At 38.2% G+C, this 21,240-nt stretch overlaps 1 protein-coding gene and 2 long non-coding RNA genes across 19 annotated transcripts; 1 reads left to right on the forward strand and 2 right to left on the reverse strand.

Annotated features, from left to right (window-relative positions):
• Positions 1-1,463: 1,463 nt before the first annotated feature.
• On the reverse strand, positions 1,464-10,381 carry LOC112273637 (diamine oxidase [copper-containing] 1, peroxisomal). Of its 6 annotated transcripts, none has more exons than XR_016499123.1 (14): positions 10,180-10,319; positions 9,597-9,958; positions 8,666-8,772; positions 7,848-8,153; positions 7,559-7,671; positions 6,853-7,006; positions 6,392-6,568; positions 5,989-6,204; positions 5,526-5,762; positions 3,550-3,735; positions 3,168-3,308; positions 2,632-2,839; positions 2,175-2,256; positions 1,464-2,020 (listed from the first exon to the last, which is right to left on the reverse strand). XR_016499123.1 is itself a non-coding variant. In XM_024502616.3 (14 exons), exons 2-14 carry the CDS (start codon positions 9,853-9,855, stop codon positions 1,883-1,885), a joined length of 2,385 nt encoding a protein of 794 aa, XP_024358384.1. In that variant the 5' UTR covers positions 9,856-9,958; positions 10,180-10,381; the 3' UTR covers positions 1,464-1,882. The 6 variants fall into 6 exon arrangements, 4 of the variants coding, with proteins under 4 accessions (XP_024358384.1, XP_073385401.1, XP_090101603.1 ...); XR_016499122.1 differs by having other exon boundaries at positions 4,022-5,762; XM_024502616.3 differs by having other exon boundaries at positions 2,632-2,900; positions 10,180-10,381.
• A 2,510-nt stretch (positions 10,382-12,891) lies between these two features.
• LOC112273551 (uncharacterized) lies at positions 12,892-14,427 on the forward strand. 2 transcript variants are annotated; one of them, XR_002967059.3, is made up of 2 exons: positions 12,892-13,125; positions 13,226-14,427. It is a non-coding gene; the product is annotated as an uncharacterized LOC112273551 (long non-coding RNA). The 2 variants fall into 2 exon arrangements; XR_012216253.2 differs by having other exon boundaries at positions 12,892-13,120.
• A 303-nt stretch (positions 14,428-14,730) lies between these two features.
• LOC149987265 (uncharacterized) lies at positions 14,731-17,673 on the reverse strand. 11 transcript variants are annotated; one of them, XR_016498985.1, is made up of 4 exons: positions 17,135-17,378; positions 16,729-16,803; positions 15,286-16,530; positions 14,731-14,966 (listed from the first exon to the last, which is right to left on the reverse strand). It is a non-coding gene; the product is annotated as an uncharacterized LOC149987265 (long non-coding RNA). The 11 variants fall into 11 exon arrangements; XR_016498983.1 differs by having other exon boundaries at positions 16,729-16,927; XR_016498979.1 differs by lacking the exon at positions 14,731-14,966 and adding an exon at positions 17,385-17,673 and having other exon boundaries at positions 15,852-16,530; positions 16,778-16,803; positions 17,135-17,251.
• Between the last annotated feature and the right edge of the window lie 3,567 nt (positions 17,674-21,240).

Below are 21,240 nucleotides of genomic sequence, written 5' to 3' on the forward strand. Positions count from 1 at the left end.
TATATATATATATATATATATACACACACACACACACATGCATAGTTAAATTTATAAGTTAATCCAAAAAAAATTAAAGTATACAAATCTAAAATAGATTAAGTTTTTTAAAGTTAATTTTGTCCTAATAAATCAACTATTTTATTGTAGTATTTTAGAACTTAGGAAAGCTTTAAAATAAATTTAATTTTTTTTTTTTATTATTTTATTATTGATAGATATTTTAGCTACTACAATATTTAATGATTATATTGACTATCTTTAATAAGTATAAATATTATACATTTTATTTTATTAATAGTTATAGTGCTGCCAATAAGATATGATGTGACATTTTTAAAGTATCAATGTGCTTTTAAAATTTAATAAGATATTATTAGATGAAGAGTTCTTATATTTTATTTCCATAAAATTTTAAAGATACACAACAAAGCAATAATGTGTTTTGACAAATGATTGTCTAGTTTCTAAAGTGGTTGTATTCATGTAGAAATGTCTTAAAGTAAATTTAGTAATAAGTACTTTTTTTAGAATGATTTACAATATTTTTTAAAACTCAAGAAATTCTTTGTAGAAATGGTAAGTTTTCTTAGTTTTTTTTTGAAATCAAATGTCTATAGATTATTAACTTGTTATTTTAACACAAAATTATGCAAATGAAAATCATGTGTAAACTTCAAATGTTTAGTAACAACTATTGTTCAAGAATGAATAGACAGGTTTAGGATCTTCACAAAACTCTTCAAAATAGAAAATTGTTGGATGGATACCCCCTTTTTACAATGTAGACATCTCCATGCTCCAAATCCTTGCATACACACAATATAACTCCAATTTACATTTAAAATAAATAAATAATTTAATGTATAAAATTGGTGTGCAATAGCTTATTGTATTTTTATTTATTCATTATTTCTGATTAAATTTGAAAAAAATTCATAATACATTTTATAAAATTCTTTCACCTACTTAAACTTTTTTTTAATAATTTCATTTAGAGTATCTTTTACTATAAATTTATCCTAAAACTTTATTGTAAATAGCAGTTTTATTGTATATAAGGGGGGTGCGTGGGGTATCCAAGCAGTAAAAGGAGGTGTCCACCTGGTGGTTCCCTGAAAAGATCTTCAAACACTTACTATATATGATTAAGATTTTAGAACTTTTCAGGAAATCGAATTTTTTCCTCATTGTTTTTTCTACATTAATTTGACAGATTCAATACAAAATACCTAATGAAAAAAATATAAATTTACTAGAATTTGTTGCACTTTCTAACGGGAATCGCCCAATGACTACCCAAATCAATTGGTCTATTAGTGAAACAGACAGTGATTGTCAACAATGCTGCATGCCACCGGTACAGGTGTGTTTGAGGTGTTCTGATTAATGCTGGACTGCACTAATGTACAAGACATTCTTCAGACGCATGTACAACTTCAAGGACATCACATTCAGCGTAATGCTTAGAAAAAGTCCTTCATTCGGAACAATGTAATGTCAAGAAATAGTACAGTGATGATCAATATTCATCTCCGAACACACTAAGGCCTTACACTTGGGATCGAGAAAGTTAAAGACCGATTCCCCTTTGAACAATTCTGTAAGTGCCATTTTAAGCAGAAGGAAAAAGGCCCTCTGCAAGAAATGTAACACCAACACAACATGGAATGCAAGACACAGAAAGAGCAAACGAACCACATGATCTGCTTAATCCTACGTTTGAATAGGCGGCCAGGATCAGCGCCAAGTACAGAGTACATCTAGTGGTGTAGACATCATTCAAAATAAATGATTTAGTATGCAAGTCACTCCTCCAAAATCTACCACTGCCACAGCTGCATGCCCAGTAACGTTGCAGGTTAAGCTACAAGGAGCATGTTTATAATTTTGAAAGAAGACCTCCTGGTACCATCTCTGGCTGGCTTCCTTTCATGGGAGTCTCCTTGTGACTGTTCTCGTCTGTTGAGTCGTATGGCGGAATATCAATTGCAGGTGAGCAATTGAAGAACCCATGTGGCTGTACCAGATCAAAACCAGTCAATTTTTCTATGTTAGTGCACGGCTTCAGAAGTACTTAAGACTACTTATCCAAGATTCAACAGAAACAGACCAATGGGTAGAATTTTTCAAGGACTCTAGCTTTCGGGTATATAGACAAGAGGTACACTAACCACCAAACTGAATCCAATGTGCTCCACAGGCATAACTGGCCAATCTTCCAGTCTAGGTATGTGAGTGACTCCAAATACATACCTGCACTCAAATAAATTGCAGAAAGGATGTAAGCATATTATGGCAGTTTCACAGACGCATATATAGGCTCCCTACCCACAAGTAAAGTTACAAGTAAAGGTCTCACTGAAAATTCAGAAGAAAGTTCTTAAATAGACAAACTGGGCTGTTAGGCTCTTTTACTCTACAATTGACGTTGCGTACGCCGAAACCTATAGGCCAAGTCCTAACGAGTGGAGAAAATTAGCTCATTCAGGATCCCAACTGGAGGAAGCATCATCTCTATTCCGGTGAACATGCTTGCCGCAAACTTCAGTCTAGTCGATCCTTGGACTAGCTGTGTAGCACGTTAGATTTTAAGACATGCAATGTACAGAAAAACATTCAAAAACTTACCAAAGAACAATATCTGTTTCCTCCAGTTTTCGATCCTGCTTCACCCAAGTAGGAAGACCCTCACCCACCCGTGGATTTTGGTTTGGGAACTCTCCACCGGGAAAGATCTCGTCAGGGTAATATTGAGTCACCCACAGGTTATGCTTCAGGAACGCAGCGCGTCTCAAAAACTTCGCGTCTGGACCAGCAAGTGGTAGACAATTGGAGCCTGGCACAAGCTTGTAGCCCGTGAGATGCCCTGTTCGATTGAATGTCCTTGTGTTTCGAACCTACAAAAAATTAACTTCTAAGTGCTTTTCCTATTTCTGCTGAGCCTACTAATGTCAGGTTTCGATCCGCCAAAAATAATGACAGATTCTCAAACTCTGAAAGTATATCGAGCTAATCAACAAGACATCAAATGAATGAAGCTTCAAGCATACAGCTGATTTAGAGGATATTACGACTCAAGCAACACCTACATGAGAATAGTTGCGCTGAAAAATAAATAAACATGTGCATGGGTGGATTCAGAAGTTCTGAGAACTGCAACTCACGATCCAATGTCGGGCGCTGAAGGGATTGCAGTCCCTTTGAGCTTCTTGTTCTGAGCGCAATAGAGTTTCCTCGGCATAGAATGCATTATTGTGTGGATTACTAGGTCCTGGCTTTTCTACCTTCACATTCACTTCCACCACCTGATAAAATAATTCGATCGCATCAAAAACCCAGTAGCCAGAGGAGGACTTGCAAAATTCAATTACTATTTTAAATCGAGAGTATGAATAAAAGATAATCGGTTCACAAACTACCAACTGCCAGAGTTTGACACATGAAAATCAGCTACGACGTAAGCTGTCATGTCAACATGAACTACCTTGCCTTTGTCCAAATCATGGCAATTAAAAAATTGGTGCGTGAAGATCTCCATCAGGTTACCTGATTTAGCCCCGCACCGGGGTTTGAGTCAACCGCCATGTTCAACCGAGCAACGAAAAAATGTTGATGTACTGGTGCATAGAGGCCAGGTGCAATCACAGTGCCATGCCGGCGATTCTCGCCCGGGTTCAGGGCACCCAAGCTCAATATGCCAGTAAGCTTCACTTCAGCTTCTATCTTTCCATCCTGCAAACATTCCAAACTGGTGTTAAAAAATGCAGATCCCCCAATCCACTACCTATACAGACTGTAAAAATGAAGGTGGTCTTCATAAAGCATTCAATTGTACACAAGGGGGAAAAGAACAAACCAACCCAAAAAAAGAAATTTATGAAAGTTAATGCACACACTTACATCACCCTAAGAAAACAGAAGCAGCATCTACAAATGAATACCAACTTGCTATGGATATGAAGTGCCAGCTTGAATTTCTATCATAGTCTCAATGTTATCGCATAGGAAGGGTATTGACCATGCTTTATTGGACACTCGTTGGATCAAAAAATTAAGCTGCCTCCAGGTAGCATCTATAACCGAGAAAATCAAAGAAGCAAAATTCGTCTGTGCCATCCAGAGCCACTCGAAACTGCAAGAAAAACGCAGTGAATTTCGGAAGGGTTGTGAGAGCCTAACTAAGGCACAATGCACATGCGTATGTGCATTTAGTGCAAAATTGAGGCACTTGAAACAATCCTAACAACACTGTTTTCATGCAGGCAAGAGGTGCTCAAATGCGACCAATACATATGTCGGATCTTGCAATTCCAGTAACCTCTTTATTGATCCTCGTTAGGCTTTTGAGGAGACAACAAGACCACAGGTACAGCTTAGGTGACATCAAGCTACAGACCACAACTTGGCCTGTCACAACAGCAAACTTCCCAACTGAACTACAGTCACCCAAAGCTATGCATTCCTCTTCCGCTTCAGCTCTAACGTTGTAAAGCTTGAATAATATTTTACTCTGCATCACGATTTATAGGTCTCTCCTAAGAGATTAACCGCGGAACGATAGTCCACGCCCCATTAATAGACCTGTGCGATAGATTTTTGCCTTACAAGAGAGGAGAAAATTCAACAATGGCGACCAAAAGGCAGCCCAACCACTAATCAGGACTGATTACATTTCAGTTTCAGATGTACTGCAAAAATGCAACAAGCAAACTGTGCACCTAATGCTATCAACTCTCAAATCAACTAAAATGATGGTCTTGAAGATCAACTGTGCGAGAAAAGCACAGCCATTATTAAGGAAACCGTAAACATCAGGTAAACTATTACAAAGAGCGAAGCCCTGTTACAGATACTGATGGCTATAAGCATGGTGTTAAAAAAAAAAGGCTGTGCTACCTAAGAAAATTTCTTCTCACCTCTTTCAGAATCTGAGAATAATTCAGACTGAGAAACTTACCTGGAGATGTACATTCTTGACTCAACAAAGCAACATAGCCACCAATTTTTAAAATGCTGCATTCCAATCATCAGATTCTGTCCTCTTGCTGACTCAGGTTTATGATAAATCATTCAGAACTGAAAGTTACTCTCATCTGGTATGAAGAGGCTACAAAATAATACTGCAGAAAAAGTTTTATCAACTCCTTCTAAAATTCTGATCGCGCACGTAAACGGTTTGATAAGAGTTGACAAATCTCTCCAATAGGTCTACTGATACTGGTGTTCGTTAGATTGCTGTTACCAAAGATATGCAATATCAACTGGGCATGTACCAAAAGATATTTTTCGAAACTAAAAAGTGAAATGCAGCTAGATCTGTTCGGAAATTTATGCGTGCTATTCTGGCTGGACAAAAGAAGAGAGCATGAACAAGACAGTTTTTTATGCAGTGCATTCACCAAACATGGGGGACAACACTCCAACATTGAGTAAATTGTTGCAACAGAGATAAAAGCAAATTGACCTGTAAACATCCTTTTGTAAGCAGAACAAGTATACAGGAGGGCAAAAGAAAATAAAACCTGATAGAAATGCCAGTAGAAACCATACTCATAGTTGGCAACAGTGCAGAAAAACGAAACGGACAATCGCCGAGACCGACGGCTTTCTGCAGAACCAGTTCGCCAGTCTTGGTGTTTCCACAGCACGCCATGATCTTCTTCGTGCATGCAAATACAGTTTTCTATCGTTTCAACTCCTCCATGGAAGTTGGTAAAATGTGCATCAAAGTACTTAATTAAGCCAAGACAATCGCAACCCTGCACATCTCTACGCAATGACAACTCAGCAAGTCTGTTCCTTTGAAAGAACTCAACTCGCATAGTGAAGTTCAAGTTGCCCGTGAGTTGAGCAGCTGATTCTCAAACCGCTGCAGTTTAATGAGTGTGATTAAGAACCTTTCAACATCTAAATCACGAGCCACATCCAGCAAAAGAGACAAAGACGTGATTGAATTCGTCCTATGGTGATGAAAGCAGTACTAACCCGTTTTAACGAGTGGCAGTTCTTTCCTAGCCCATCTTCTCCCGCATCGAATGCATTCTTCCTATAATGCGGGTCCTTAGGGTCTCCATAGGGAACCACCATCTCCACGAAGCTCAAACGATGTGCAATTGATCGTCTTCCTCGACTACCATCTTCATAAGCAACCGTGTGAATAACCAAACCTTCTTTTGGTGTGAATCCGATCCGAAAATTCCACTGCATAGGTGTTTCAAAACACGATGAATAGTTAGTCGAACAGAGGAGTTCATTTGTCGCACAAAAGCACCTCACTGCTGGTAGAGAACAGAATCGTGTTCCAATTATTGAGAATCATTCATGAGTTCAAGCACATTAAGCTCTCGTCATAATGAAATCGGGTCCAAAACATTCTCCAATTTGGTACCTTTTGCCACTCCACTGCATATCCGTTCACACGAAAGCTAGGTCCTTCAGGTTGAGATATATGCAATGGCTTTATATCACTCCGATCCACACCCCCGCGCGTAGCAGCAGCTGTGTAATTTCTCAGAGGATCTGGGGCTGGTAGTGGAACCAGATTATTGTCCGCTACCTCTACAACCTGCAATCAAAAGAACCCTCACTTAGTTACAGAGGGAAGAAGACAAAACTGAAAAGAAGTTGTCACAAAACGTACTCCATTAATTTGTTTCCTATTTAAAACCTCCAACTCCACACGACAAAATGCGACCCAGAAGACATTGGAATGTATAACAGGCTTCTTGTGAAGTCCACATAGTTACGGCCGTAATATCAGTCATGAATGAAATGCTCAAGTGGTAGGAATAGAAACGACGAAAGAAAGAAATATTTCCTATCCATAAAAGTAGAAAACTAGGGTAGCACCTCCATTTTCTGCATATCTACAAGCACGTGTATGCCTTCCACAGGTCGTGCATATCCATTGTCAAGAGGACAATCGCTCTCTGTTCTGCAAAAGATCAATGGTCTGGCAAGCCTTCGGCTTGGTGAGTCCTTTTCACTGTAATACCCCACACACCTGCAAACAGCCCATCCAAAAATGTTCCTTAGCATTGCATAAAACTCAAAATAACATTTCGAGAATAGATAAAGGCACGTGACGTGCATAGCCAACTACCAGATTTGAACACCTCTCAAATATTCTCATAAGGCGATGTAACGGGAGATGATTGAAACTCCGGAGGAAAAATTAACGAGCAAAAGAAACATGAGAAGGCTCCCCAACATGTCTCATGACAGAACTACGTGAAACCAACGTCCAAGAGGCTCGAGAAAATGCGCTTGAGAGCTAGATATGGGGTATCACTTTCACATAGATGTAGAATACCAACCCCCTGCCCATCGAGCAACACACTACAACTAATTGAATAAATTCCAGGTGTGCGGATAGAACTCTGAAATTAAAAGACAACAGGTTTGATATGGAAGTCATGCATTTAAGCAATGCACTGAGTAGTGTACGTGCTGTATTGTAACTGTTTTTACTGCACCTTCGAACGCCACAAACCTTAGCAACTCCCCCCAATAAGTGGGGAAGCCACCAAGTATAATTAGAGAGTGAAAGGTTTACCAAGGATCCACCATAACAAGATCCATGTCGTAAATCCCCCTTCTTTTCATGGCTTCAATGGCAGCTGGATGCTCTTTTACAAGTGCTTCACATTCAGCATACTCCACAGCATCCTGCCATCCCAACACAGACAAGAAAAAATCATTTGCAAAATTAACTCTCATATTGGTAGGACATAGGCATCGAAGATCTGCGCCGCAAGTACTTGTCACAAGATTAGATAAGAATCAACCAATCACTCAATCGTTTAGTAAATTAATCGGCTAATGTAGAAGTAGAGCAAAAGTACCATAGGAGGCTGAACATCTGGAACTATGTTGGAAGATATGATCTTTCCACGATGATGTCCTCCACGAGCAGCAGCGTGAACTTCACTAAGTTCCACCACCCATATGCTGGTCATATTTGTATTTTTATTATACACAACAAGCCTAGCCCGCCTGTGTGGTAGACGTAATGGGTATAAGGATGATTTTCCTTTGAGCGTGAACAGCATGGGTTGGTATGGAGGAAAGAAGTACGCGTCTGCCATGGCTACCACATGTTTTTCTGGTTCACTAAGCACTACCTCCACAAATCGCATCCCATCCCGCACCTATAAGCAACAAGATTGTGAAGTACTTTTAGAATTGTCCGTCCGCGTAGAAATTTATCAAATATATCCGATCGTGTAAACCTTCAAATTCCTAAGGAACTCAGACTTGAGGCTGTGCACCAGTTTCCAACACAAATGATACTCAGAACGGAGCAAGTTGCGATCGTGAAGCATAAATTGCATCAGCACGGGTCAAACGACAAATTAATTGCAAAATCGTCGTCTGAAAATCAACTTTGTGAAGGTTGTAAGCTGCCTAAAAGATTCTATAACCAAAAAGCTTCTACAACAGTTGAATACGAAATGATGCATATGAGATTCCAAGCTTCTGTACCCTCAATAAAAACGATGAGAACAGTGTGACAAGTTTGCACCCAAGCATAGATCGATACAGGAATAGCAGCCTTTTTCACAGAATTTATGCTTCCAAGATGAATCTTGTATTTTCATAAGCTGCTGAGAATCCAACTGGCATGGAAAGAAAAGACGATGGATCGATTTTTTGCACTTACTTCAGGCGTTTCCCCTGCCCCTCTAACAGTTCTTATAGCAACAGCAATCTCCGTGGGACTCAGAGGATTCAAGGGGTGTGCTGTCTGAGACCTCAACACAGGCGGCCCTGCGAAGAAATTCAACACTCACAAGAATTAAGCGTGTTTGATACTGCCGCCTCATTCTCCTCACTTCAACGACTTCACATCTTCATTCTCCTCACCTCGACGTCTTCAGGAACGTGTGCTGAGAAGATCGTACAGAGTTGATCACAATAGGCATAATAACTCGCGAATTTAATATGACGAATCAGAGGAGCCAATCCCGTTATATGAAAATATGATTACCTACCATGCTACTCATGTGAAAAACGCAAGTGTGGATTTAGGTGCTCCACGGAATCCAAGTCCACAAAGAAAATCGAGACACTGCACGGGTTCTTCCCTTGCAAGTTTCATTTTTAACTTTTTTTCCACACTGGAATTTAAATGGTCAATTGATTAGATGACCATTGAATAACAAGATTCCTAGAGATATTGATTTGAGACAGATTAACCAAACTCTTCGCAGCATATCACGTAATGAAGATGCTATCACACAATTGTTCCGATTTCTCGCCACATGCCCCAAGCATGTAACAATGACAGAGGACCCGCACCCAAATAAATGGAAACTCAATCTTCGTTTAAATGAAAAACAATTCATAAATGTGCCGCATAGTCACTTCATCAACTCATATCATCGACAGAAATCCCGAACAGCAGAATTCAAATTCATCGTGCAAGGATCCAAGATTTAGTAGGTATTGCACTATTTAAGGATGGAAGTACTTTAAACCGTTGAGAAAACAGCAATAAAGATCATTAATTTCAAAACGACACAGAAAAGCACAACAAGAGCCTGACATGCAAGCTGCATACGAGAGGGTGCAGATTGAACGAGGAATCCAACCTTTCAAGGCACTTCCAGCGACTATGGCTGCAGAATCCAGGGACCCGCGAGGAATCTGGATATTTTTGAGGGGAATCTCTTCTTCCATCATCTCCTCCCCTGAAACTGGTTGAGACTGAAGGCCTCCACCACCCGTGGTACTGCGCGACGAAGACGATTCAGAGTAAGACGAGGTTGAGGAGGCGTCCGATTCGGTGTCCTCGAGAGGAGAGGCGGGCGAGTAGCAGCAAATCTTCGACGACTCCGTACGTGAGGCCATTGGCAAGGATTTTCGAGCACCCCGATGCCCTGATATTCCTTCCCTAGACTCGCACTGTCAGACATACACGCTTCCTCTCTCGCCAACCTGCTCTTCCTCGTCCCTGCAAAAAAAAAAAAAAAAAAAAAAAAACAAAAAAAAAAAAACAAAACTCTCTCTCAGGCAGCTATCGTCCCGTTTCCTTCACAATCCGTTCGGAATCCTCCACCTCCAGATTCCTCTCAGCACGAAACACCTTCATCTCTACAACACCTCCCGCCTTCCTGCTCGTATCATCGCACTCGCAATCGCAATACACCACCACATTCGTCAGTTTAAACGCACCTCTTGCCTCAACTCCACAAGAAAGTCTTTTGTTCGCCACTCTCCAGAAGCATCAAAAGTCCAGCACCACCACCTCGCTCAAATCGGTTGCGAATTTGGATTGCAATGACCTCGGTCTGATCTCGAGCAACGCATCCAAGACTCCAGTCGCGAATCGCATACCCGTGCTGGAGAGCAGACAATGTCGACGATGGCAACGACAGAGAATGGCGGATCAAATATACAGAGTAGCAGCAGCGCCATTGCAGGGCATCACCCCGCTCTGAAGACACCGTTCCCCTTCACGTTCCCTTTCACGTTCCCTCCGCACTTGAATGCTTGCGAGCTAAAACCAGTCTTGCAAGCAATCCACAGCCATCCATCCATCATCATCCATCCACCCCATTTGTGGGGCATTCTACTGTTTACATAGCTTCTTAACAACATTCCCTTCAGAGATCTCTTAATAATCATAATGGTAATTAGGGTGTGGGTGTACTCAGTGAGCCTCCATGTTGGACACAAGCTCAAATGTAATAAGTGTGGATGTGGATGGTAGGATTTGGGTTTATCCTATGGGGAGAGCACATGGTTTTCAAACCTATGCCTAAATTAAGCTCCATTTCCACCTGGTTTTGGTTTCCGACGCATTTTGGTTTCACCAAACTATCTTCTAGGGACAATGTCTGTAGCAATTGGGCTCTTCTTCTTCACTAGCAATTGAGCTGACAGTATCATTCATGGGAGAAACAGTCCCTCTTCAGCTTCTGTAGGAAATGACGAGAGACTCTGAAATGTGAACATTGAAGGGGTTCAGAAGCTGTGGAGGTCAAAGTAGAGTTTGAGGGGCAGAGCGGTTGGGTCACTACCAAGCTGCCAGATATACCTTCATCCAGGAACAATTCTCAGGATAAAAGAGAATTTTTCTGGCTGGGGAAGGGAACTTGTTCTGTTTGACAAAGTGGTAACATGGCTAGTGGAACAAATTCTGTTCTTCCATTCTAAATGTGATTCCTTTGATTGTGGCATTCCTGGAAGTTGATCACAAGCTGCAATATCTTAATATCTTGCAGAAAATATAGAAACTATTATCATTGATAAGAATGAATGGGGAGATAAATAATTAACAAATCCATATAGAGTATCTGAAATTGTTCATTGAATATATCATACTGAAATTGGAAGTGGGCTTTTTGAGTGGAATATTAAGAATGCAGATTATTCCTGAAAAAAAAAAACAAAAACAAAAACAAAAACAACATTATTTTATATACCAAGTGCAATGATATTTTTCCAACACAAGAATGATTCATAGTTCACAGAAGTTGTTTTTATTTTTTTTGGATTTTGGATTTTTTTAGGGATTTGGGTGTTTTCAATTAAAATGTGAATTTAATTTATTTTTTAAAAATTGCATTGAATGTTTAAAACCTAAGCAATATTGCATGGCCAACAAGTTTATTAACACATAGAATTTTTATAACTATTTATCAAACATGTTTATTTTTGTTTGAATATATTTAAAATGAAAATAACATTCTAACTGTAAATTCAACTGTTAAAATTGGAAAAGTTTCATACAGTCTTTACTAGACAGTGAAGATTTTTATTTTTAAAATATATTACTACGTTTGATAAAATAACATAATTAAAATCATGATGTTTAACAAGCCTAACAAGACTTATCATATATTCTATTCATAAGTTTGAATTCATCTTATAGAGCTGCTTCTCTGTGTTTAAGATTATGTTCTAATAATTTAATCTTAAAAAAATAAAAACTAAAACACTACAAAATTAATTATGCAGGACGTAAGAATTTATCAACACCAGATGCTACCAATTAACAAAGTAAAACATCATGAAAAAAATTTAAAAATAACTTTGTGCATAATTTGTCAAAATACTACAAAGACAAATAAGATGCTTGATGAATTACTTGAAAGATCATAAGGTGGTGTAAGTGGTATTGAGGCTTCATTGACAATGATCTCTATCTAGTTGTGAGTCAGTAAAGTGATCATAAATGTAAAGAAATATCTTACGTGTTTATCAGCAATAATAATAGGGCATTGTGTTATTATTACCACATTGAATGTGATAACCTCATGAATCACCAAGTAAAGTCATTGAATTCCTTAAGCATTTCCATCCATGGCATATAAAGCAGGCTCACCAGAATCATTTGTTTGTTAGAAGATAATTTTCCAAGGCCCTTTGTTGTGAACAAGCTACTTAATGGTGTATAAAACTGATAATCTTGTCAGTATTTGTTATCAAGAAAACTCATCTTGAAATAAAAAAAATTATCATTCTTTCACATAGTCATAATGTTTTGTAAATTTTATTAAGTAAGATATAATACCACATAAATTTAAAAATGAACAGTAATATATTCTTATCTATATTCAATTTGATTACCTTTTTTTTCAATATTAAAATATAAGAAATTAATCAACCATCAAAATTTTAAAACACAACATCACAATGTCAAAACCTACTATCCAATATTTCCAAATTCAAAATACCAGTTGTATGGTAGCAGATTCTAGAAGTACAAACAAGACCCTTGATCATGCTGTAATGCATTCACATGAAAACACAACTTTCTTATCAAATCCTTTTTTAAGTATTTTAGGAAAGCAACACCTAACTCTTAGCACGCATTCAAAGGCAAAAATAGAGCGGGAAGTGAAGCAATAGCAACAAGACACGTGGACCAGCTGTTGATGACTGTGCATCCAGGCCAAGCAGCTGTGACCGTGTGAATCGGACTAATCAGCTTTGGCCGTGTGAATGGGACTCACCTCCGATCTTGTGATTACTAATTTGCCGAGGGCGGTCTCAGACAGATCTTAGTTTCGTTGGAATGTTGCAGGGCGGAGATTGAAGCAGCAGCGCAGTGAAAGGTTTACAGAACGTGCTTGCACCAGATTGCGAACAGTACCCTGTGTGCTTGCTGGTAAGGTAAAGCCATCAACAATTTCGGCACTGTTTGTGCGAAGTTGCTGATATTCCAGAGGTTCTTGGAGAATTTGGATTCATTGTTGTTGTGCCTGTGAACCAGCAAAAAGGTGCGAACGAGCTTCGAGGTTCATAAGACCTGCGCAGAGTCGTAAGTTTCTTAGTTACTGACTGTGTATTTTGGACAAATTTTGTCGCACGATGGAAGTTTGACGGTCGAGTTCGGCTTTAAGGTGAACGGACTGGTACTACCTCACTTATCAGTATTAGTCTTTTCTATTCAAGCGCGTTAAAATTTTGAAATCGATAGGGATGTGAAAGTTGTGTCGCGGGTTTGTGAGATCATGAGAGCCTACAAAGACGAGTGGAACTTTGTCTAGCTGTTCCTCCGCTGCTGCTCAGGTGTGTGAAATAGAACAAACTCGGACTGCACGGAATCTAAGCGGTTAATCGAGGCTGTTGTAATTTCCACACGTATTGGCCTTTTAGCAGAGATGTTCCTTTGCATCCGGTTGCGTACTTTGATGATCAAATAGTTCACCACTTTCTTTGAACTTGTGCGTAACCAGGAGTGAGGGTGCTGGTTCGCTAAGGCTGTTCGTATGAAGAATTGCAGGAGAATGCTGTGGAAGACTTTTACGTTCCAGATGAACTGATGCCGCAATTGGTGCATGAGTTCAAGGTGTCATTTCAAAGTAAGATGTCTATGCACTGTCTGAAATGACGTGGCAATTTTGAGAAGATGGTTCGCCTATCAATAAACATTGATGGGAGAGTGCAAATCATCAGACAAGCCAGCACAAGTACATTTGAGATTTGATATTTGAAAAATTAAAAAATTAAAAAATTAAAATTAAAATTTTCTATTTTTGTAACATCATTCATGATTTTACATTTTATTACTCCTCAAATTTGAACAAAGTGTGTCGGGCATGAGGCTGTGGTGTGAAAGCGGTTCTAGTGTGAACAGGGAAATTCCATGAAGAGAGTTGTTTTGTCAAGCATGAGGCTATAGTGTGAACGGGGCCCAAAGACACAGACGGAGCCCCTTGCAGAGAACTCTGACCATCTAGCGCAGCGTAGATGAGGTTGCAGTGTGAACGAGGTCCAATGACATGGACGGTGGCCCTCGCAGAGAACTCTGTTCACCGAAAATGAGGTTGTAGTGTGAACGGGACCCGATGACACTGACGGAGCCTCTTCTAGGGAACTCTGTGCATCCGGTGGTTCATATTTTTGGGAGTGTGATATAACTGACTTTTGAAATAAATTAGTGATGAAATGAACTAGATCCTTAAATTTTAATCTTTACATTTCAAATGTATATATATATTTTAAAAGTTTTAATTTCGAAATTTTAATTCCAAACCAATAATAAAGTTTAGGATAGTATAAATAAATAAATAAATAAATAAAGGTAAATAAAAATATTAATTAACACACACATACTTGTATAATTAATATCAAGTTTTATTTCACAAAATTTGAGTGCAGACTTAAGTAGACATTCATTTTGATAAATCTTAGAATCTGAAAGTATCAGAAATGATTGAAAAAGAATACTCTTTCAGAAACTGGAATGAATATACTGTTGGATAACTCCAGAAGTTGAAGTACGTGCAAAAATATATTAGAAATATTTTGCAAAGTAACATAACTGTATTTTAACAACTGCTATTGGTGCCAGATTCAACTTCTCAAATTCTGTTTTATAACGAAGTGAGTTTAAAATGACTACACCAGGATTTATGCCCATGTTCAATATTTCTTAGCACTTGTATCCTTGGGCCATCAGCTTATTCATCACTAGTCTCTTCGCATTCTACACAATTCTGCTCCTGGAGCTGCAACACATGCAACATATCATTTAAACTCCATTGGAATTCTTGTATCGTCAATTGCAAATCCAAATGAGAGTTCTCTGTATTGAATCTTCCAATGTGCAATCTACAATTTTGACGCTGTAACAGCATCCGTTGAAACCTTTAGCATAAAATCAGTCCAATTATCAATGAAATCTATGATACAAGGTCCATAATGAACAAGATAACCATTACCAGAATCGAAACTAACACTTCTTCCTTCTGTTGATTAGAGTGAGGATTCACGAACTGTAAGTATAAACAAATTTGCATCGAAATGTGGGTCAAGAATCAAGGTCACCTTTTGAGAGGATCTTTGAGTTTAGAAAGTCAGAATACGTTTCCAAAACGCCCACGGATACGTTTCCAAAACTCATGTGTAATCGTGTCATTTCAGGCCATGTTCAAGTGAAACACACCAACGTTTATTCTTGAAGATTTTTTCTAGCATTCTTGCTACTCAAAAACAAGCTTGCATCTCAAACTCGTAAGTTATTGTCATGTACAAGCCTTCAGACCATTTAAGATGCTCAAGTCCCGTTTAGCCTTGTTTTGTTTCAATTCTTCACTCAAAGACAAAAATAACACGTTACTCCAAAAATTGAAACCACAATCGATATTCAAAGATGTGATTGATATCTTGCGGGGTTTAAAAGCGAGTTTGATCAATGCCCCACCTACAAATCAGCGAGAACATGACTGCCTCTTACAGTAACCCTAAGGTTAAAATGACCTAAAATAGGCTGCTGTGGAAGGAGTTCCCTCAAGGTTTTGAATGAGTCTAAGTTAATTTTTGAAACGCCCCAACTACGACTTTTTCAAGACATCGTGCATTCCAGATGTTGCGCAACCCAGCTACAAAGGAAATTGCGGCAGCAAAATTGAGCTCAGTCAAATAGAATTTCGATGTCCAATAGAGAAGTCATGATATTTGAAGGGCGGTGAGATAAATGTTTATACTTACAGTTCGTGCAACGCGTGGACAACCTAGCACTTCAAATACTCTAGGATAATCCTTGGCTGATTACTCGTTACTCCCACGAGCATATCAAACGAATGTATACCCAGGAACTTATCAAATTTGGTTCCAACAGTCTATGGTGTTGTGCCTCGCGAATACTGAGACATAGAAGACCTTAAAACTCTACTCAATCTGATTTCACACGACTGTACTAACATCAGCTACATGTTGACGCTTGAACAAGATCTGGAGAACAAAAAGGTGGTTGTTGATTATATGGTTCGAGCATGACAGGCAAAGTTTCAGTCCATCTTCAGTGAACAAAGAATGACGAATAAAACCACCTGCCGTATGGGAAGAATGTAAGATGGCGAACGATCCGGAAGCCATGCTCCAGCAGTAGATACATGAGTTCGTTGCCCATCCTTGATATTAAACAACACAATGCTGATGTTTAACTGGCTTCAAATTCAAAACTCGAGCCTTCAGGTCCGATCATGTGAGTTTTCACTGGTGATATCACTGATGGATTGACTTCATCGAGGTCTAGATATTCGCAACCGGCAAAGTCTCCTAAGTTGTATGCTTCATAGAAACCACCGTGACAGCATTCTCGTGATCAGCAACATGACACAGACACCTTACCAAGTGGAGATAAGCTTGATAAAAGTGAGTTCACAGATCATCAAGTTAATAATACCTACTTTCGCATCTATCCATGCACAACATTATTGAAAACAAGATTGTCCCTCATGAATGACAAGTTTGTTCCCAGTAACACACCAATCTCACAAGAAGGCAAGGATCCGATCGTAAAGGCTTTTCTTCTTACAATCTGAACTGGAACTTGTACACACACTACACCAAACCACAAAGTTTTCATGAGCTGCTTTTCCAATAACGTCTTCAGCTTCACGCAAAAATCTCATCTAGCAACTCCACTCGCAGATTCACTAATGCTTGGTCAGCTGAAGGGGCGATCCTGCAATTGAATACACACACAAACCCTAATGCATGGCCCCTGTTTTTTGACACATGGACAGCAACCTAAAGGGCTTAACTGTGCCAACAAGACCCTCGATTCCAACACCACCTCACATGAACTTATTCGCACATGAGAATCACGTAGAATCACCTTCAACGGCCACTGATCGACACACCAAACAGACAGAGAAATGTCAAAATGTACCGTGATTATGGCCAAACAATCATCTTCTTCTTTGTCTTCTGCTTTCCTAAGCATCCCTCAACCACCAAGAACCTCAGCCTCCATAGTGAACGAAGTCGCCATCTGCGTTGCCAAGCACTGTCATGCCCGTAATATCAGCAGAACCACCGAGCAGCCATTGGGAACAGGCACAAAGTAACTAAACACTCTGGGTGGCAATGCCGGCAAACAACTGACGCTGTCGTGGCATGAGCCGCTTCGAGGTACCCACCTGGTCAAAAGCCATGAAAAGCTTGCAATGACGGCAGGCCACAAGTGGCAACCCAGCAGCACCTGCACAAGCGCCATCTCTACAAGCAACAGAAACTCCATGCACAGAAAATATCTCATTCTGGACCTAAAAATGCAAAAGGCTGTGTAGGTATGTGTGGGTATGTATATATATATATATATATATTTGTTACAGAAAAGTCCGTGACTTTTTAAATGAAGGTGACATTTTTACACTTGGTAGTGGATTGTTTGTGTGATTTTGGGGGAAAAATGTAAGTGCTGGTGGAAGGTTGGATAAGTGTGTTGAAATTAACTTTGCAATTTTCAGTTACTTGTTTGTTTGTTTGAATCTATCAAATGTGAAAATTTGCATGTGTGTTAAACCCTGAATATGGATGAATGTGGATGTCGAGTAATTTGTTAATCAGTGACAGATTGACTGTGTATAATAAGTTTTTAGCATGTTGGTTGTTACTGATAAATTTACTGATGCAAAAGTGATGTTAAAGGCCATACCTCTGAGCCAATTGTTGATACAAAAAATTTAGTTGTTTTCAAGTATGTTTTTGAAGGTTGATTGCTTTCTGTTATTTTATTTTTTCGTTATAATTTCTCTAACACAATTCTTTGAAACCTAGTGTCATTTCAAAAAAATGTTGGAATAACTGAATATTGTGCCGTACCTTCGACATTTCCAGATATCTGATATTCAGAGTGTGAAAATCATTGAGTATTTTAAAACTCCACGTTTTTTTTTTTTTTTTTTTTTTAATTAGGTACATGTCCAAGCAACAAGGAACAAGATTATTGACATGTAACTTTCAAAACATATAAATGTGAAAGAACGACTTTGCATATAAGTAATAAAATATTTGTAAGAAAGAACAAGCACAGATGGATTTTTCTGAGTTTATATTATTAATGGTTTTCAAAAAGTACTTTTTTGATGGGTAACATTTTCACCTCCTTGCCATTTTTGATGGGTAACATCTCACCTCCTAAGATATTTCACATCCTAAGTTAAAGATGATTATATTTGGAGGATTGGCTTGATGAAGTCTTAAGGGTGGTTTCACAAGATGATATATAAACCACATGAAATAATTCTTTATGATAATACAAATATTGTAGAGCAATAACTATGCCTTGATGTATCTTACAAAGTTTGCTTTTTATTTGTAATGTGTAGGCGTTGATATCAAAAATTGTGTGCCTCATTGTCTTTGTATAAATTAGGCAATTTATAAAATTTGTGTCATTAGCATATACCTCCTTGAATTTTGGGTGTTTAGCAAATTATTGCAAAATAGTAGCTTATGCTTCTTTTACATCTTTAATCTTATTTTTCAAATTCTTGTTATGTGCATTGAAATTATTGAGTCGGTATTTAGTTGTGTATATTGCTAGTTGTTGTTAATGCTAGCTTATTGGCATTGTCTTTCTATAGCAGAAGGCTTCTTGGATTTCTTGCATTTTATACTTAAGATCTAAAATGCTACCTAAAATCTATAATCTATTATTGTGATTTTTTTCAATTGTTGGAAAAACAAGTAGTACATTTATACTTTTATAAAGTTTCTTAAGATCTGGTGTATTAGTGAAAATGTTGATGTCATGTGGTGCCTTGGAGACATGTCACTCTTTGTCAAGGACATACACTATAAAGTTATAGAAGATGCTAGAAGATTCTTGAGAAGCTTTATAGTTTGTAGAAGCTACTTGAGAAGTTTTTAAGCTCGTGGAAGCTGCTTGAGAAGTTTCCTAGCTTGTGGAAGCTGCTTGAGAAGCTTCCTAGTTTGTAGTATATATAGGAGTTGAGACTGAGGGGATCCTTAGTCTCAACAACACACCTCTTGGAGCTCTAGCTCACCACTCTAGTGTTGTTCTTATACTCATTTGATTAATCTAATTCTTGCCAATTCTTCTTGAACTTCTTGTTTAGATTTTCAATCAGTATTCTAAATTCGTGACAATTTGTCGAGATTGCACTCATCTTTAATATTAGAGCTAGTTCTTTCTTGTTAGAGTGTAGATTATTCCTCTACTTGAAGGTATTGGCATTTTAGAGGTTGCGGATTATCCTCCTTTAAATTGATATTTCTTCTATTATAATATTGGAGTCTTATCTTTCTTGGAGAGAGTGGATCATCCCTCTTCTTGAAGGTTTTAAGGTGTTTTAGAAGTTGCAAAGTACCCTCCTCTAAACCAATACTGCCTTCTTGTAGAGTCATTTCTTTTCTTCTTTTAGAATGGCCGGAGGTCAAGATATTAGTATGACTAAAAGTTTGGAGTCCAAGTTGGACCCCATTATGAATGCTCTTGCTATGTTATCATAGAGAATTGTAGAGATTGAAAGAATCATTGCAAGACTTCATAATAATGGAGCATCTGAGATGGCACAATCGAGGATTCACCAGCCTTAAGCTTTAGCACTAAGAGAAGAAACCTTATCTCTAGTTCAACAAGGATTGTTGGTCTTATAACAAAAGGAGCCCCGAATTAGCCTTTCAGACAAGTTTGATGGTACCCATTCCAAGTTTTGAGGTTTTGTTAATTAAATTAGATTGATAACAGCTTTACAACCCGAACTCTATCCGATGGAGGAGTCACGTTGTCGTATGGCATGATTTGCTATCTGGGAATACACTGGGTATCTAGCTATAGAGAGTATACCTTAAACCTTTATATGATTCTTTTCTTGGCTTCCAAAACTCCTTTATTTTTGTATAAAACTCCAAATATAATAAAATCCCTTCAAAACATATTTTTCTCGCGAAGGATTTTCTCACCCCAAACTTTAGAAAATCATAACTATTGATCTAACCGTTCAGTTTGTTTCAAATTTACAAGATAGCTAGAATTTACCCTTAAATTTTACCACAAAAAAAACCAACCGCAAATTCACTCTCGATCTTTTGGCATCTAAGAAACTCTAGTAGACACTCCAAACCCTAATTTATAATCACCCGAAAAACTATTTTCCTTATATCTCAAAAACTCGAACTCCAAATATCATAAAACTTATGCACAAAGTTTACTAACATAAAATTACACATTCTTTGAAATTTTTAGCCAAAACCTTGCCAAATTGCTCAAGATATAGCTCAAGAGACAAACACTAGTAAATCGGTTTACTTACTACCCTTAGATTGCATGTGCTGACTTCAAAATCAAATAACTCCTTCACTCCAACTTAGAATCCAGTAAGCAGTATATGAAAAGTATAGTCGCAAAAGTGCTCTCTCCAGTCGCGGTCGCCGATCCTCAATTGCCATCTGTACCCGTGCGTTATGCCCAAAAGAGTGACAGTAGGTCCAAAACTAACACCTTAACTTTGAGCGCCTATAACTTCTTCATAAAAATCCGTGCGTTATGCCCAAAAGAATGACAGTAGGTCCAAAACTAACACCTTAACTTTGAGCGCCTATAACTTCTTCATAAAAATCCCAAATGACACAAAACTTGCACCAAAATCTTAACCAAAAACCTAAACCTTCTGACCCTAGCCTTCAAAGTTTGAATGGCTTCGAGAAACTAACCCTAATCCCTAATATGGCCTCGGGCAACCTCCTTAAAGTCCATTGGTCATGATTTTTGACCAATAGGAATAGAGATTTTTATTTTTCATCTCCATTCATCTATATTGGTGCCTTAATTACTCCCTTTGCTACCAAAATCCTTCTTCAATCTTTTTTCTTATAAGATTTACATAATGTATGCTCTAAACACCAAATAAAAGAACCAAAATAAGTTTTTAAATGTCACCAATGTCTAACAAAGGTGACTCTAAATATTTAGAAGTTACTATCAACCAAAACCAATCTTAAAAGTCACTATCAAAAGGAAATTAAAGT

Source organism: Physcomitrium patens, chromosome 20 (genome assembly GCF_059467195.1).
Source record: "Physcomitrium patens ecotype Gransden chromosome 20, ASM5946719v1, whole genome shotgun sequence".
Classification (NCBI taxonomy): Eukaryota; Viridiplantae; Streptophyta; class Bryopsida; order Funariales; family Funariaceae; genus Physcomitrium; species Physcomitrium patens.